Here is a 17,958-nt window from a genome sequence, read left to right as displayed (position 1 = left end):
GAGGAGCTCCCGAAGGCTCTCGGGGCCGTTAAGGAGGCTCACTAATTGCTAGGCACATCAGAGAAGGAGGCCTTGGTGGAGCAAGAAGAGGACTTGGGCACAGGCCCTGAGCTGCAGCACCCAGAGGAGGAGGATGTAAGCCTTTTAATAGGAACTGCTTTAAAAAAGTGTTTCTCATTACGGAAAGCAAATGCAGGGAAGGACGTGTGCTGTCCCTTGCAGTCCTCGTCCCTGCATTGGCAGCCATTCACAGGTGGGCACAAATTGTGACCTGCCTAATTAATATCCATTAGGCAGATCGTTTTGCAACCGCCTGCAAACAGACAATGTATCATCTTCACAGGAGTTTAAATCTCAGGAAACTTGGCAAACAAATGTCCTTGACAGGGGGAATATTTAACATCCTGTCAGGGTCTGGAAATTCCCAGGGAATGCTGCAGAAGTATCAAAGAAATGCAGCATATGCTGCATAATGAAAAAGCGGTCACTAAGGCTGAACAATGTGAATCTGGGTGATGCACAAACTATATAAATAGACCAGTAGGACTCTACATTTGGGTTGTGCACTATATCTATGTTGAGAATTAGGCCAAGGATTTTTTTTCAACTCCCCAAGTGAGTGGGAGTCCGATAGTGCGCCCTAGAAAGAGGCCCCAGGGTTCCTCAATGCTTCCTCGGAAACAATTTGCCATGCAAATTAGTTTTCGCACAGTTTCCTCAAGGAAGTCATGATCCAGAAAAACATGGAAACAGTCAATTAGCAAAAAATGCGCAGTATTGACTTCACAGCCAGCATCTGCAGTGAATGGGGAAATTTGTGGCTGAACTAAATTAAGGGGCTGCCAAGTGTTCACTTTTCCTGTGCTCTGCGATATACCCGCATGCACTGCTGATTGGACTACCCTGCTACTGTCACTGAGCTTCACATATGTGCTTATGAAGAGACATTACAACTGCCATGGGCTTGTTCTTCAAAATTACTGGAAGAGGAGTCCTCATTGATGGTATTTCAGCAACTTAAAAAAATCACTTCCAGATTCTGCTCTATGGCCCTCTACCTCAGAGGTTATCTCAGTTTAAGAACCTGCCTCTGGGCTCTCTGTTATATGATTTAGGACATGAGCAGCGGCCATCCACCGAGAAGCCACACCTGTTAACTGTCTATACCTTTCGTTCCCAAATACTACATCCAAGGTAGCACTCACAGAAAGGGGGGTGGGATTCTGGGTGTGTAAGTTAGTATAGTAATGACAATTTGGTCAATAAAAATGAAGGGAAACTGGCAGTATTTGTCTTTATGCTGCAATGTAAAGATGTTCTCCAAAGAAGCTAATAAAAGTTCCTCAAAGGAGCTAAAAGAGGAAAACAATGTATACGACTTCAACTTGCAACACACGCAGTAAGGAAAAAGGATATATTGCCATTGTCGTCCCCGACATTCAGAGGAACTACTTTTTGGGTTTCGCCTGCCGAAGGCTGCGCTCTGCGCAGCTCTTCAGCGCAGGTGAAATCCTATGTCGTCAATAAGGACTTCTGGAACGTCCCCCGGCTCTCATTGGCTAGCTCCATAAATGGAGGCTAGCCATTGAGTGCCGGATCTGTCCATCAAGGCTGGACCAGATTCGGGGGCGTTCCGGAGATTTTTTCCCAGGGCGGAGTTACGTTTTTTCCTGTTCCCTCCCCCTTCACTGAAAGTGAATTCAGATGCGCTGTCCATTCCCGCCCCCCTCCGTGTGCCTCCCCGCCCCCCCCGCTGTCCTGTGCACGTTTCCCGCCGTCCGTGTCTTCTCCCGCCCCCTCCCGCCGTCCGTGTCTTCTCCCGCCCCCTCCCGCCCCCTCCCGCCGTCCGTGTCTTCTCCCGCCCCCTTCCGTGTCTTCTCTCGCCCCCTCCCGCCGTCCGTGTCTTCTCCCGCCCCCTCCCGCCGTCCGTGGATCGGCAAGGCACGGGCGCTGTGGCCGTGTGACCCATCGCCAGGTAGGTCGACGCCGCAGCTTGTGGGTGCCCTGCTGAGCCGCGGCTGGAGGCGGCGCTGAGCCGGCCCCGCGCTGTTGCTCCCGGGAGCGGCGCCGACCAGCATGAAAGTCACCGTGTGCTTCGGGAGGACCCGGGTGGTGGTGCCCTGCGGGGACGGCAACCTACAGGTCTCCAGCCTCATCCAGCAGGCGGTGACCCGCTACAGGAAGGCCATCGCCAAGGTGAGTCCGGGGGAGCTGGGGGACCACAACATGGCGCTGCCCGGGGAGCGGGGCCGGCTGAGAGCCTGGGGAGGGCAGCGGAGCCCCGGGACACGCTCTCTGCTGCTGCCCTGGGGTATGAGAGGAGAGGCAGGGGCGCCTGAAGCCCCCATGGTGCGTGGAACCGAGGTGCAACTCGGGGCTGAGTTGGCAGCAGGATGGGAAAGTTTAGGAGTCTGGGCGGCCTAGCGGTTTCCCAGAGGGAGCCCCTGGAAACAATTTTAAGCTGTTCTACCCTTTCCTAGTGCACCCCCTCCGGTTCATGTAGTGTTTTCAGAGAATGGGCCAGTGCGCCACACTGCCAGTTTAAAAGGTGATGAGAGGAGCACTGTTGTGACTCACGTGGGGGGCGATTGGCAGACCCCTGTGAAATCAACGAGTATAAGCGAGAGACTGCAAAGTCCACATTGTATCTTACATTATTTATATCTGCTCATTTTGTGCTTCGGTGGTCTCATGAGAAGGAACGAAGGATTAGATTTTCGGATTGAGTATGCGAGCCCTTGAAACGTCAGTGGGAAGTAAGTTTGACATGCACTGTGTAACTTGAGGCCAAACCCTCGCCTCATTCGGCTCTCAAAAATTGGGGTTCTGCCAGTGCATAGTTGGGGAGTTAGCCTCCATGTCAGGCGCGGCCCTTTCTTTTTACGTGTTCGGCCCCTGAGACATTTGTAGCTGGTCCCTGCTTCGCGCAGCACAATCTAGGAGTCACCTTCAGTGTGTTTGTGTGTGTTTAGTGCACATTGTGATTATCAGCCCTGGGCTTCTGGTGTTTGGTTTTCCAGAATTCCTTGCGAGCTGCTACACATCCGCCCCGCTCCTGCTTGTCAAGTCTCCTGCGTGTAGTTATGAAACAAAGGCGTGTCTTTTGCAGCGATAACCCAGGTGTAGAGAGCAGGAACACACTGCCCTTTCTCACACCCGTGCTGCGGTGCACGTTTTGCGCGTGGGATGTTTCAGTATGCTGTACATTGGACTAAGGAAGCCCCCCCAACCATTCCTGGCCCCAGGGGGTATGCAGGCAGGGAGCCTGGAATTTTAAGACTGGAGAATGCAAGAGAATGCGTTCTTTTATCTAAACCCAGGAGCACGCATTGAGAGATACCCACAAAAAAGAAAGTGATCAGTTTGCAGCGGCTATTTTTATGTATATATTTAACATGTTTCTATAGCGCCCAGCAATGGAAAAGATGTGGGCGCTTTACAATTATTCACCACTTTAATCTACTGCTCATAGTGCAATGCATTACGGGTGTTTGTGTGTAGGTTTAGGGATGCCAGCAGTTGGCTTTGGCAGTCTATATGTATGTGTCACGGAAGTTTAAACCTGTATTTGTGGGAAGGCTACAGGCAGCGCTAACCAATGACGTTTGTTTTGACATGACTGAAACGCATCTTGCAATGGGCTGCAATATTGTCACAAATCACGCCGGCGCTTTTATCAGGCAAGAACTCTTTTCAAGAATATATTTTCAGACTATGTTTCCGAGACCTCCCGACAGCAGTGATTCGGTCACCATTGCTGTAGGGAGTTCTCTGAAAGATATTCTGTTACTTTGTTACTACGCTGAATGTTTCTCAGCTGTGCAACAGTCGCTTTGCCGGGGCACGAATGTTATTTTTTCCACTGGCTAGTTCAAGAAAACATTCTATAATTTAACAAGCATTTACAATGCAACGGTTTCGCCTTTGGAAAAGTTTTAGATATTGGCATTGTAAATTACAAAATTTGTATTTATGTGTTGGTTTTGAAAACAGATAAATAAATGGCATTGTCATTTACATTGCCAATAGCTCTAACTTTTCCAAAGGCGAAACCGTTGCATTGTAAATGCTTGTTGTAAGGATGTGCTCCTTATAAAAGAGCAGAATGAAGTTGACTCGAAATGAAGGTAGCCATCTACCCTTCTGCTACCATCCACCATGGCATAGGAAAGTGTCAGCCCACTTCATGTGTTGCTCAGGTATTGTGCCATTCACATTTTACTCCCTCCCACCACATCATACCTCATGGGGCAGTATGTCGGCCCACTTCAGCTATTAATGCCTCCAGACAAATGGAGTAGCACTCAACTGCAGCTGTCTCTGCCACCGTCTGTTAAGGCTAATAATGTCAGAATGCCATAAAGCATGCTGACGTCATTGATTGTGGCTAGTTGGGGCAGGGGCTGACACAGAAGCAATTCCCTGACAATCTTAGTAATTATCGTGATTGGGGAAACGCTTCTGGTGCAAGCATCAAAGGTATCCCAGCTCTCCCACCCCTCTCTGGCACATTCCCCTCAGCCATACTACAGAGGTTGTGTCGCTGATGGGAAGGTTCCAAAAGCTGCATTTAATCGGTTAACTTCAGAGGCACTGCTGGGTCTCTTCAATCTCTTGGGAAACAAGAGGCAAATGAGAGGTAGTCCTGCATTACTTTTAACAATGTTTTGGCTGCTGTCGAAAATGAAATCTTGTCTCCAGAAGAAGTGACTTTGGAAAGTTTTGGAATGTTAGAGGAATCAGTCAATATTTAATATGGGAACTATGGTGGAGAATGCATATCGTTTACCTTCTCAACAATGAAGCTGTAGACCTGGTTTCTATTTGAGTTATTCAAGAACAATCTTCTGTTTGTGTACAATGTGCCTTGTTATAGAATCCTAGTGCAGGTATGTGTGATGATGTTTTGTAACTCTTGGTGCTCACACCTCTAGTCTGTTTTTAAACAATGTAGGTAACCATCTGAATTGACTTAACGTTGATGCCCCAAATATTTGGAACAGGAAGACCGCAATATTAATGTTTGGAAATGTTGCTGTAATATTGTCATTATTAGAATTGTCAAGTCTCCATTTTATCTAGTTAGGGCTCGCCTGCTGTGCGCATGCGCATAGCTGGCGAAGCTCTAGAGGGACTTAAACAGACTTTACCCAACTTGGCGATTTGGTGCTGTGCCCGTGGCTTTTAGGTCCATGCGCTTGCGCATGGACCTAAAATGCGCGTGCACATCACCAAATCGCCGTCTGTTCCCTCAGCCGCACTCCTCCCACGCCTTTGACGTGAAGCTTAGGCCCCTGCTGCTTAACACCCTCTCCCCGCTCCGCCCCCTCCCCTGCCCGCCATGTCGCATTTCTCCTCCCCCCTCCCCACAGCAATGCCCTCCTAAGTATACTCAAGACTGTGTGAATGTGCATCACACAAAGAGTCTCTGTAGTAGTGACTTACAATGAACTATCCCTGGCTGAAAAGTAATTTTGGAAACGGATAGCACACTTTGTGCCTGATTATTTGATACAACCTCACTGCCTGCTTGAAGCAGAAGGTACACCTAGTTCTTTGCCAGTAGGATGCTATTGACATCAACATCTGTTTGAGCTCCTTTGCGTCAACACGCCCATACATGTACTTGACCCGATTCACTAACAAGATATTTGCATTTGCGGTGGAGCCGCACACGAAGTTCATGAGCCAAGCACACGTGGCTTCCGGATATTCGCAGAGGTTGGGGATGGCGTCACCTACGACTCCACCCGTGATCTACGCAGCAGTGTGAAATTAGGCCATCTTCATAATATTATCTGTTTCACGACAAAGCACACCATTGTCACCATCAAATATTTTTGTTAAATTTGGTCGTACACATGTGACCACTTCAGCCATCTGTTGCCCAGCTTGGTGCCGCTCCACCCCCTGCGTCATCAAAGGCTTTCACGGCCGGCCGGCCGGCCGTGCTTTCAGTTTCACGGCCGGCCGGCCGGCCTTGTAAAGTGCACTTTTTATTTACGATGCCCACCATACAGCCTTCTTGAGCTGTTCTTTTGATGGATGAATGTGGTTGCTTTGATTTCAATTTTTAGTCACTGAACGTGCGCTGCAATGGATTTCTTTAGCTTAAAAGAATTGTTAAGTAAGTTATTGTTCTTTGTCAGTAATGCTCCGTTTCTTTTTGCACAATATATGCAGTTTGCAGAAGCACTATTTTTTGGGCAATGTGTTTTCTTTTTCACCAGCTTTCTTATTTGTCTTTTCATGCTCTTTATTTAGTTGTGTTGGCGACTTTTTATTAATCGGCTGTAGAATGTGCTGTATTCACACAGCTACGTGGAGTCTTATTTATTTCTAAATGATCATGGCTGGTTAAGGTTGCGAGTCAGCGCAAAATAAATCATTATTTTAAATTGTATAATCCGCACTTGATGCATGCGGGTTCAATGTAATCCAACACCACATCCACCACCACATCCACCATCAACTCCACATCCACCATCACATCCACCACCACATCCACATCCACCACCACATCCACATCCACCGCCACACCCACCACCACCACATCCATCATATCCACCACCCCATCCACCACCACCCCATCCACCACCACCACCCCATCCACCACCACCACCCCATCCACCACCACCACCACCACCGCATCCACCACCACCACCACCGCATCCACCACCACCACCGCATCCACCACCGCATCCACCATCACCACATCCACCATCAACTCCACATCCACCGTCACATCCACCGTCACATCCACCGCCACATCCACAGCCACATCCACCACACCCACCACCACCACATCCACCACCACCCCATCCACCACCACCACCCCATCCACCACCACCACTGCATCCACCACCACCACCGCATCCACCACCACATCCACCACCACCACTGCATCCACCACCACCACCGCATCCACCACCACATCCACCGCATCCACCACCACATCCACCATCACCACCACATCCACCACCACCACATCCACTATCACCTCCACATCCACCGCCACATCCACCGCCACATCCACCGCCACATCCACCGCCACATCCACCGCCACATCCACCGCCACATCCACCACCACATCCACCGCCACATCCACCACATCATCCACCACATCCACCGCATCCACCACATCCACATCCACCGCATCCACCACCACATCCACCACCACATCCACCACCACATCCAACACATCCACCACCACAAAGCATCCACCACCACCACATCCACCACCACCACATCCACCACCACCACATCCACCACCACCACCACATCCACCACCGCATCCACCACCACATTCACCACCACTTCCTCCACCACATCCACCACCACCACCCCATCCACCACCACCACTGCATCCACCACCACCAACACCCCATCCACCACCACATCCACCACCACTTCCTCCACCACATCCACCACCACTTTCACCACACCCACCACCACCACATCCACCACACCCACCACCACTACATCCACCACCCCATCCACCACCACCACCCCATCCACCACCACCACCCCATCCACCACCACCACTGCATCCACCACCACCACTGCATCCACCACCACCAACACCCCATCCACCACCACCACTGCATCCACCACCACCACCGCATCCACCACCACCACATCCACTGCATCCACCACCACTACCACATCCACCATCACCTCCACATCCACCATGACATCCACCGCCACATCCACCACCGCATCCACCACCACCACATCCACCACCACATCCACCACCACTTTCACCACATCTAACACGTCCACCACCACTTCCACCACCGCATCCACCAACACCACATCCACCAACACCACATCCACCACCACCGCATCCACCACCACCACATACACCACCACATCCACCACCGCATCCACCACCACCACTTCCACCACCACATCCACCGCATCCACCACCACCGCATCCACCACCACCGCATCCACCACCACCGCATCCACCACCACCGCATCCACCACCACCACATACACCACCACATCCACCACCACATCCACCAACACTTTAACCACACCCACCACCACCACATCCACCACTACATCCACCACCCCATCCACCACCACCCCATCCACCACCACTGCATCCACCACCATATCCACCGCATCCACCACCACATCCACCATCACCTCCACATCCACCATGACATCCACCACCACATCCACTGCATCCACCACCACCACATCCACCAACACCACATCCACCACCACATCCACCACCACCACCTCCACCACCGCATCCACCACCACCACATACACCACCACATACACCACCACATCCACCAACACTTTAACCACACCCACCACCACCACATCCACCACACCCACCACCACTACATCCACCATCCCATCCACCACCACCACCCCATCCACCACCACTGCATCCACCATCACCACCACCACCACATCCACCGCATCCACCACCACATCTACCATCACCACCACATCCACCATCACATCCACTATCACCTCCACATCCACCATGACATCCACATCCACCACCACATCCACCACATCCACCGCATCCACCACCACCACCGCATCCACCACCACCGCATCCACCACCACCGCATCCACCACCACCGCATCCACCACCCCCACATCCACCACCACATCCAATACATCCACTACCACCACAACCACCACCACATCCACCATCACCTCCACATCCACCGCCACCGCATCCACCGCCACCGCATCCACCGCCACCGCATCCACCACCTCCGCATCCACCACCACATCCACTACAACCACCACCCCATCCACCACTACCACCACCACCCCATCCACCACTACCACCACCACCGCATCCACCACCTTCACCACATCCACCGCATCCACCATCACCACCACATCCACCATCACCACCACATCCACCACCACATCCACCATGACCTCCACATCCACCACCACATCCACCACCACCACATCCACCACCACCACATCCACCACCACCACCACCACATCCGCCACATCCACCACATCCACCACCACATCCACCACTTCCACCACCACCGCACCCACCACCACATCCACCACCACCTCCACCACCTCATCCACCACCTCATCCACCACCGCATCCACCACCGCATCCACCACCGCATCCACCACCGCATCCACCACCGCATCCACCACCGCATCCACCACCGCATCCACCACCGCATCCACCACCGCATCCACCACCGCATCCACCACCGCATCCACCACCGCATCCACCACCACCACATCCACCACCATCACTTACACCACCACATCCACCACCACTTTCACCACATCCACAACCACCACATCCACCACATCACCACCACATCCACCACCTCCACCACATCACCACCACATCCACCACCACATCCACCCCCTCATCCACCACCATCACCACCACATCCACCATCACCACCACATCCACCACCACCATATCCCCCAGATCCACCACTACCACATCTATATGTGTGTGTGTGTGGCTCTGTGTATGTGTAGGTGCAAATGCAATGTTCTTGGATTTTCGTCACAATAAAATACACTGAACATAATCTTCACAAGTTATTTACAAACGTTTAAGCTATTGCCATTATAAATTACAATAACTTTTATTTAAGTATTAATTATTTACAAAATTAAAAGCGATTGTTTGTAATATCAACATCTAAGTTACGTAAATACAACACACATTGCATTACAAATGCTATAGGTGTCACATTTGCAAAAGTTAACACTATTGACATTGTAACTGACAAAGCTATTAATTTTGCTACTTTCAAAACCAACACATAAATAAAGTGTCATTTACAATACCAATAGCTCAAACATTCCTAATGCGAGACCTATTGCATTTCCAATGCTTGTTTTTTTAATGTTGTTTACCTGTTAAACAGTTGATTATTAATGTTTCCAAAACCAGTGTAGTTAGCATGAACCCCACTATTTCTCCTAAGAGATCTTTTTGCATTAATGGTCAGCTGGTTAAACGAATGACTAATTTTGATTATTTGGGTGTTCGTTTTGATTCAAAGCAATGTGGATGTAACACAAGAAATACAGCTACCATATAGAGGTGCTGTACTGTAGCTGTTTTAGGATGTAAAGCCAGGTTTGGAAGTCTGCCCATGAATGCCATATTGCAGGTTTAGAAGATGAAGGCAGTGGTGGAGGCAACTTATGCTGCAGAACTATGTGGTCATCTCGACTTTTCTACTGTTAAAGATTAATGTAGTTCCTTAAGATCGTTGCTCAGACTGGGCTAGGGTATTCCATTTGTGCTCCTGCATCATGAACTTGGTGTAAACTTAATTGCTGACTATTGCCCTATGCCTCGAAATGTATTGGCTTTGGTTGTGAAGGAGTCCATAGTCAAAGAGATATATAAGAGTAATGTATGATGTTTCATCTATACAAGGAGCAACCAAAAACTGTGGTTTTGACATGTCGGGAAAAACTTGAGAGAATTAGGACTTGAGCATCTTTGGAATTACTCTACATCTTCAAAATCATATACCATTGAAATGATTAAAGAGAAGTACTGGCACATTAAACATGTGAAACTTCTCTAAGCGACTAGGTATGGTTCGCTCACCTTTGGATATTTTCACTACAAGCATAGTGTAGGATATGAGACTTATTTAAATATGATCTAGCCTGACAAATGGTCTATATCTAAGATTCAGACGCGCTACACTGCCATAATAGATTATGTATCCTGGGGATTGCAGTGGAATGTAATAATTGGTATTGAGAATGTGCTTTGGTGTCAGATAAACTACTTTACCTTTCATGATTTTTTGCACAACACACTTCTATCCTCGAAGTTGTTCACCCCCACTGTTTTTAAGATTAATGGAGTCGATATGTGTGCCGACCCGATAACTCTGTTATAGGATCGAATTAGAATTATTTTTATGCTGTAGCCTCCAGTATATGAGCTTTTAAAAATAGAAGCCAATCGTATTGACAGTACTTTATATCTGGTTGTTACTGTTATTCAGTCCTGTGTCTTATTAGGGTAGAGGGGCTGTAGAGTATTGTTGGTAGGCCGACTTTTAGCAACATGTAGTTGTTTTATAGTTTATTAATGTTTTTATTCTTTTTTTGTAAATCATGAGCTCAGTAATGCACTGGATCTGAAGCTGGGTAGTTTATGAATGTCATGGGTTGGTATATTTTTCATCGAACTATTAATGTATTGATAGTGTATTTGTTAGAAATGGGATTTCTGGTTGGCTAGGGCATTTGCCTAAACCAGGCAGAAACCACCACTCTAGTCAGGCCACAGGAGTTAAACACTGAAGATTACATTTGCTTACCCCTTGGTAGCTTCGCAGAGCAGTCTGGCTTATCCCAGAGGCAATGTGTAAAGCGTTTGCGGAACACACTGGCACCGCAGCGACACACTAGGTATACCACAAAAGGAACTCCAAACAAGGTTATATAAAAATGACCTTTGCATTATCCATAAAACACATTAGAACCCAATCACATATATTACACTGTGCCATTGGCACTCGTCACGACTTCACAGGGATTTACATAAATCATTAGGCCCATCTGGCCACTGTCATAAACAGTATAGTTAGTTAGGTCCACCAGTAACTACTGGTAAGAGTGCACTTAGCACAAACACATTAGGCATAAATAGCAGTGCCCCTTATTCATAGCCACCATCAGCAGTGCCTCATAGTGAATACTTATCAGAATGCACATATCATAAACGCATCATGCCCATAACTGCAGTAGCCGCGATTTACCTACTAGGCATATTCACTGCCACGGCCTCCTCATCGCCGGTAGGGCACCTCACTCCTTTGCCCCCCCCCTTTAGGGAACCTCAGGGAATGCGGTACTTTCCACAAGTAATGCCCCGGAGGCAGAAGGCAGCTGCCTACAGACGTGGCGCAGCTGCTAAATCAAGTTGCGGTATGGTCGGGGCTCGGCCCCTCTGTTCAGGCCAACGGGACCCGTACTGCCAGTATCTCGGGCACCCCCAACAGAAAGTAAAGCACCCAGCTGTCCACGCCCAGATGGTGCAGCGGTATGTGCCCCGGAAGGAGGGAAGTAGGGGGAGGGCGCTCACCCGCTCCCTGGTCTGGACCGACTGCTTTGACGTGGGCGCCATTCCGTCTATGTGGAGCAAGAGGCGCGTCACTGAGCAGCGCAGCTACACTGCTCCTCGTGGCAAGATCGTCCTCACTGCTCTCGGCTTCTCTGGGGAATGCAGCCCGCCCACAATCTGGTTGAGGGAATCTGCAGGGCTCTCGACTTCCACTCAGGAGCCCCACCCCAAGCAGGTGTCCTCTGCCTGACTTCTGGTTTGCGGCACGGCTGCTCTTGTCGCATTTGAAGAAAGAGCCCACTTCTCGGGCTCAAAGGACAAAATGTGAAGCGCCCACAACACCCTTCGGGTGTGCGGGCACCACACTTTTCCCACAAATAAGAAAGCGCATTGACCCTATGAGAAGCAAAGCTCCCCCACGGCGGTTCCTCCTGGCAGAGTGCTCTTCAAATCCAAGTCAGTTCAGTTTAACAGACATGGGGTCACAGCCCCAATATTTATAGTAACAAGTGTCTTTTTCTCCCCTGGCCCAGGGCTCTGAGCCCAGTCCAAACCAGTTCTGAGGGGCACTTGACAAGTGCACAACACTCCCCATTGTAAGTGTAGGCTCTGGTCCCAGACACACCACAGGGGGCGGAGCCATCATTGTGGAAGGCAGGCACAGCCCTATTCAGGTGCAGGTGCTACTCCTCCCAACCCTCCAAATGCAGACCAGGTCTATTCAGCCTAGCGCTGACTCATCCAGACTCCCTGGAGCCACTGCACCTCCCCAGCCCCTGTCAGTCCAAGGCCAGACAGTCCATACACAACAGGCAGGCACAAAGACACATAGCACACAGAAATGCCTACTTCTAAAAGTGGCATTTCTAAAATAGTGATAATAAATCCGTGAACATCAATACACCGCATTTATCATCCCTATTCTAAATATACCAAACTTGATCAGGCCACCCCTCTCATGTCAGGAATTACCACTGAAGTACAATCCCCAATGCATTCCCATGACAGGGCAGCCTCACGGCAGTGAGAAACCAAATAGGCTGGTTGTCCCTATCAGGACATGCTACACAGTTAAGGCACATGCCCTACCTTTTACCTACACCGCACCCTGCCCATAGGGCTAGCTAGGGCCCAACTTAGGGTTGACTGATATGTACTAAAAGGGGAGTCACAGGCTTGGCAACTACTTTGTGCCACGTCACAGCAGCAGTAAACTGCGCGCGCAGGCCCTGCAGTGGCAGAGGCCTGAGACCGGTTGGAAAGGCTACTTTGGTGGTTGGCGCAAGCAGCGCTGCAAGACCACCAGTAGCATTTAATTTACTGGCCCTGGGTATATAAGATCTCACGGTACAAGGGACTGACGGGTAAATTAAATATGCCAAACAGGTGTAGACCAATCTTTCCAAGTTTACCATAGAGAGCACATGCACCTTAGCATTGATCAGCAGCAATAAAGTGCCCAGTGGCCTAAAACCACCACCACCAACAGGTCATAAAAAATACAGGAGGAAGGCAAAAAGTTATGGGATGACCCTGCAAAAAGTCCAACAGTATGTGTTTAATTTTTCTTTTGGCTTCTATCGCTGATAACAATAAAAATTGATAATGATGAGATGCATCTCATGCTTTAACAGTTGATTAATGAATTGATAAAAACAAAACCCTGTACCGGTTCCCCATTTGAGCGCCCACACTCCCTGCATCCAGCCATTAAAACTCTTTGTCACTGTCCGAGTTCTTTGAGTGATGTGTATGTTTGATCTGCTGTAATACATTATGACATATGTTGTTTGTGCTCGATACACTAACACACAATAAAAGCTTCTTCTCTTTCTTTTTTTTGGCAGAGGGGGTGCTTTGTTGACATCCACCAGTGGACCAGGCTTCCACCTGATGCTGCCTTTTATAACTTCTTTCAAGTCTGTACAGGTACGTGGTAGCTTTTGTGCGAATGACATAAAGCAGACATGCTGGCGTCAGACTAGTGCTGTGTTAGTTCACCTTAGTGATATGTATCTTCAGCGTCTGACCTTGGGCATAGGGCTAATTAACTGCAATAAGGTGTCCTAGGTTAGCTTTAACAGCACATTTTCTTTTTATCTTCCATTTGGAGAAAAGCCAGTATTCATACTATCAGTTAGTTGAGGGTTGTTAAAGGAAAAGGATTTGATTTTCTGCAAGAGCACAGTAGGTCAGTGAGATTGCTATAGGAATTGCCTTGTAGCTAGTGAATTTCTCTTCCAGTCATTGTAGCATCTTACAGCCATCTTCCCTGCAACTAGAACAGGCTTCTCCAATGAGTAGCTTGTGAGCTATTGGTAGCTTTCCAGCTGTCTAGATGTAGCTCTGCAGTGCAGCCCAGCATACTAAATTAGAAGTTTTTGCTGGGTTGAATTAATATATGTTTACCAAGTAGACAAGCCTGTATTTGAGACAAAAATGTGTGCATGTTTAAAGAAAAATGGTTTATTTTGCGAAAATATATTTAAAGCTGCCATTTGAATGATAAATCATGAAGATTTGGGAGGTGTGTGACTCATATTATTACCTTGGTGCCATGGGCACTGCAGTTACGGGCGTTATGTGTTACCCGCATGGAAGCATTCCACATTGATAGACTTTTTTTTACATAACTGCTAGCAACCCGGACTGATGCACTGAGGTGATCACTGCTGACAATCTTGCATTGGGTGGCCACTAATGTAATCTTGTCTAATATTACAACACTAATAATATTACAAGCTCTAGATTATTTTCATTGAACATAAGTAACTCCTATTACAGAAAAGGTAGGGGACCCTTGAGCTAGATGTCTTATCCATCCGTCAATTACACAGGACACTGTCACTGTGCTTGGCTAGATAATTGTATTTCCTGAGTATTTACCCATTTCATCGTAGTCTTATTGTAAAATATATGATGTTGGGAGGCAGGGTGAGGGGAGGTATTCACCTGTTTAGGCCCACTGTGATTTAATGTTGATTCAATTTCTCCTCAGAGCACACTACAAACTGATGAGGTGAAGAACGTTCCCTGTGGAACAAGGTGAGATGCCAGAGGATGCCAAACGAGCATACTTCATACTCGTTTTCTGCTTTGAATTAACGTTTGCTTCAGTGATAGTTGCATTATGAATGCTTAGCAATGCATCATTAATTGGTGCCCACTAAGTCATTCTTTATTTCCTCTGATTATTGTGGTTGGCCACAGGCTGTATTCACTTTAGTCCTGGTATCAGTACGACACTACTTTGTACAATCTTTTAAACAGAGTATTTCTTTTTATGTTTTCATATAGCATTCCAGAAGAATGGGAACTAGGCAGCAAGTGTCCAATTGCATCACACAGCCTGCCTCCATGCAGAGTGCTTATAAACGCACATTGCTGCCAGAAATATGCATTTATGCAAATGTATACTTACTCTGGAAATAACTTCTCTTTCATGGTAGAACAAGAGTTACTTGTACCACACAAATATAGTTGAAGTAATGCTTTCAATATGCTCGCTTATTGTCTCGGATGAGCGATTGTTTCTCAGGGTCATTTTGGCCACTCTAGACACCATCAAAAGTCCTCCCCTGGTCGAACTGTACCTACTGATTGTAATACACCTTTTATAGCGTGAAGACACTCAACGCAACCGTCTGATGGATGTCACCCATAGTTTACAAAATGTTCAGCTTTCCCATTCTGCCTTACACCTTCTCTGCAAATGTTACAGTAATCCATTAAGCATTTGCTGTTTATATGTTATAGTTCTATTTGCTGTGTTTCCATCTTTTTCATAGCATCGGGATCTGGGCTAGTTTACATGAACAGAATTCTGCCTCCCTGACTGTCACCACTTTGAAGCTCATAGAAGCAACAGAATTCTGCCTCCCGGAGGGGCAACCACTTTGAAGCTCATAGAAGCAATTGAAATATGGATTATGTGCTTTACAAAAGAATTGGCATATGAACATCTGTCCACCTGTCGTGTTATTTAAAGAACACTTTCATATCCGTGCAAAGAACTCTTAAGTTTCCTACCTTGTTTCTTTTACATGAAAACTAGATCTGTGCCTAGGCCTGGTGTGAGAATCTGACTGCAAATATACATGCCATTTCTTGTTTACTTCACAGACTGCTACCTTCATATTGTTGAGCTTAAGCTCAGCTTCAAGAGTCAAAGGCATGATCTTAAAAGTTTGCAACTGAGCCTTCTCTGTTCCACTACAGCAGTAGGAAGGAAGAGAGAGAGCAAAACACCAGGGAAAGCAGTTAGTGAAAATTCAACAGGAGATGAAAGATTTACCAGCAAAAGGAGGGTGAAGCAGAAGAAATGAGCAAAGAGGATACTGAGAGTAGCAATCAAATGTTGAGCTCCGTCCATGTAGAGCAATAGTAGAAACAAGACACATCATGAGTTTGAGAAGAGGAAAAATGAAGAAGTGAGTGAGCAAATTGGAGGAAATTGGAAGAGATTGAATTGAGAGGGGGTGAAAGTGGCAGCAACAATAGGCGGTAGGGAGACGGAACTGAAGTGGTAGGAGAAAGAGAAAAACAATGAGTGTGAGAATGAGCACAGAAAGGAGGAACCAGGTAGAAGAGAAAAGGAGTGCTTCCAGAAAGGTTAGTGAGCCAGTCAGGCACTCTGACTGTTTTCTGGTGAGCTGAAGCCCAGGAGGCTATTTCCAGAGCTGGATTGGTTGCCATGAACTAACCAAGGCTTCTTGGCTCCATTCTTGTTACAGTCTGTGCAATGTTGTAATAATTTGAACAATTCTCAGGACATTTAGTCCATGCAGGCAGGCTCAATATGACCCCTTCCTTCTCTTATTTATATGTCAAGCAGGAGTTGATATCTATGATGTATGCAGCTGTTCTGCGTGCCCTCAATTTCAGCAGCAGGGATCGAGGCAGTCTAGTGTCAGTGATTCTCAAGTCTGTGAACTTGAGGTCTTTATGCAAGGTGAAGTGTTTGTTGATTGTATTGTCAAGAGGTTCATTGTTATTTTCATTTCCACTTAGCATGCTTTATCGGTCAAATCATGCATATGTACAAGACCTCAAATAGCATTGTTCACATTTGACCTCTTCCGCCATCCAGTGTAAACCTCTGAAAAAAACACACTTGGTTTGGAGAAGCCAAACCAGGGATCTGAGGGTAAATTTTGCTTGTCGCTGTCCTACTTTCTCAGCTATATTTTTCCTAATAATTGATTTCTAATCCAATCCTTTTAGATTATACCCATAGCCTGTCCAGTGAGCTTCGGCTCTCTTCGTTTTTAGAACTTGATTGTCGGACAGGAAGGTGTTATTTCTCCCTTTACTGTGCTCACCACCTGAAAATGGAACTTTTGTCCCTTCAGAGTACAGGTCTTCCCATCACCTTGTTCACCCATTTGATAAGCTCTGTACTTGAAGTTAATAAATGTACTCAAACATCAATCCCCTGTGGAAGATTACACTGGACCCCAAATTGCTTCCTGTTTAGGGTTCTCCACCAATGCACAACAAGCTGGATGGCCTCTGACTCCATCACTGGGGGTGGGTTGTGCCTTATCAGTTGTAAGTGGCATTAGATATGTGACACTACAGTATTCCTGATAAACCCTCCTGACTTAGCCACAAGACTCCAGGTGAGACCTTATCACCATTACTTTTTTTTACATTGTGCAGTGGTAATAAATGCTTTCCTTTCTTCTGGTTTAAGCTCTACCTCCACACTACATCTTGCTCTCCCCACAAGTTTGTTATATAGCTTAGTCACTTTAATGTCATTCAATGTGCAAGAAGTTCGATGGTCAAGTTCTGGTTTGATTTTCTAACTAAACCCACTAGATATTCAGCCTCTCTGTTTTGATAACTTCTCATCTGGGTGGAACTAAATATACCTGAAACAATGTTCA

The 17,958-nt window shown here is 47.5% G+C and overlaps 1 protein-coding gene across 2 annotated transcripts in view; it reads left to right on the top strand.

Moving 5' to 3' along the window:
* The window catches only part of LOC144791434 (erlin-2-B-like), a 234,193-nt gene that overhangs the window by 34,439 nt on the left and 181,796 nt on the right, over positions 1-17,958 (top strand). For both annotated transcript variants that reach the window (XM_078666119.1, XM_078666118.1), the window contains exons 3-4: positions 13,915-13,996; positions 15,066-15,112. In XM_078666119.1, coding sequence (XP_078522245.1) covers positions 13,915-13,996; positions 15,066-15,112 — 129 coding nt within the window. The remainder of the gene's footprint in view (positions 1-13,914; positions 13,997-15,065; positions 15,113-17,958) is intronic.

The sequence above is a fragment of the Lissotriton helveticus genome, chromosome 11 (assembly GCF_964261635.1).
Source record: "Lissotriton helveticus chromosome 11, aLisHel1.1, whole genome shotgun sequence".
NCBI classification, from domain to species: Eukaryota; Metazoa; Chordata; class Amphibia; order Caudata; family Salamandridae; genus Lissotriton; species Lissotriton helveticus.
Note: the sequence above shows the minus strand (reverse complement) of the source record. Positions and strands in the feature narration are given on the sequence as shown.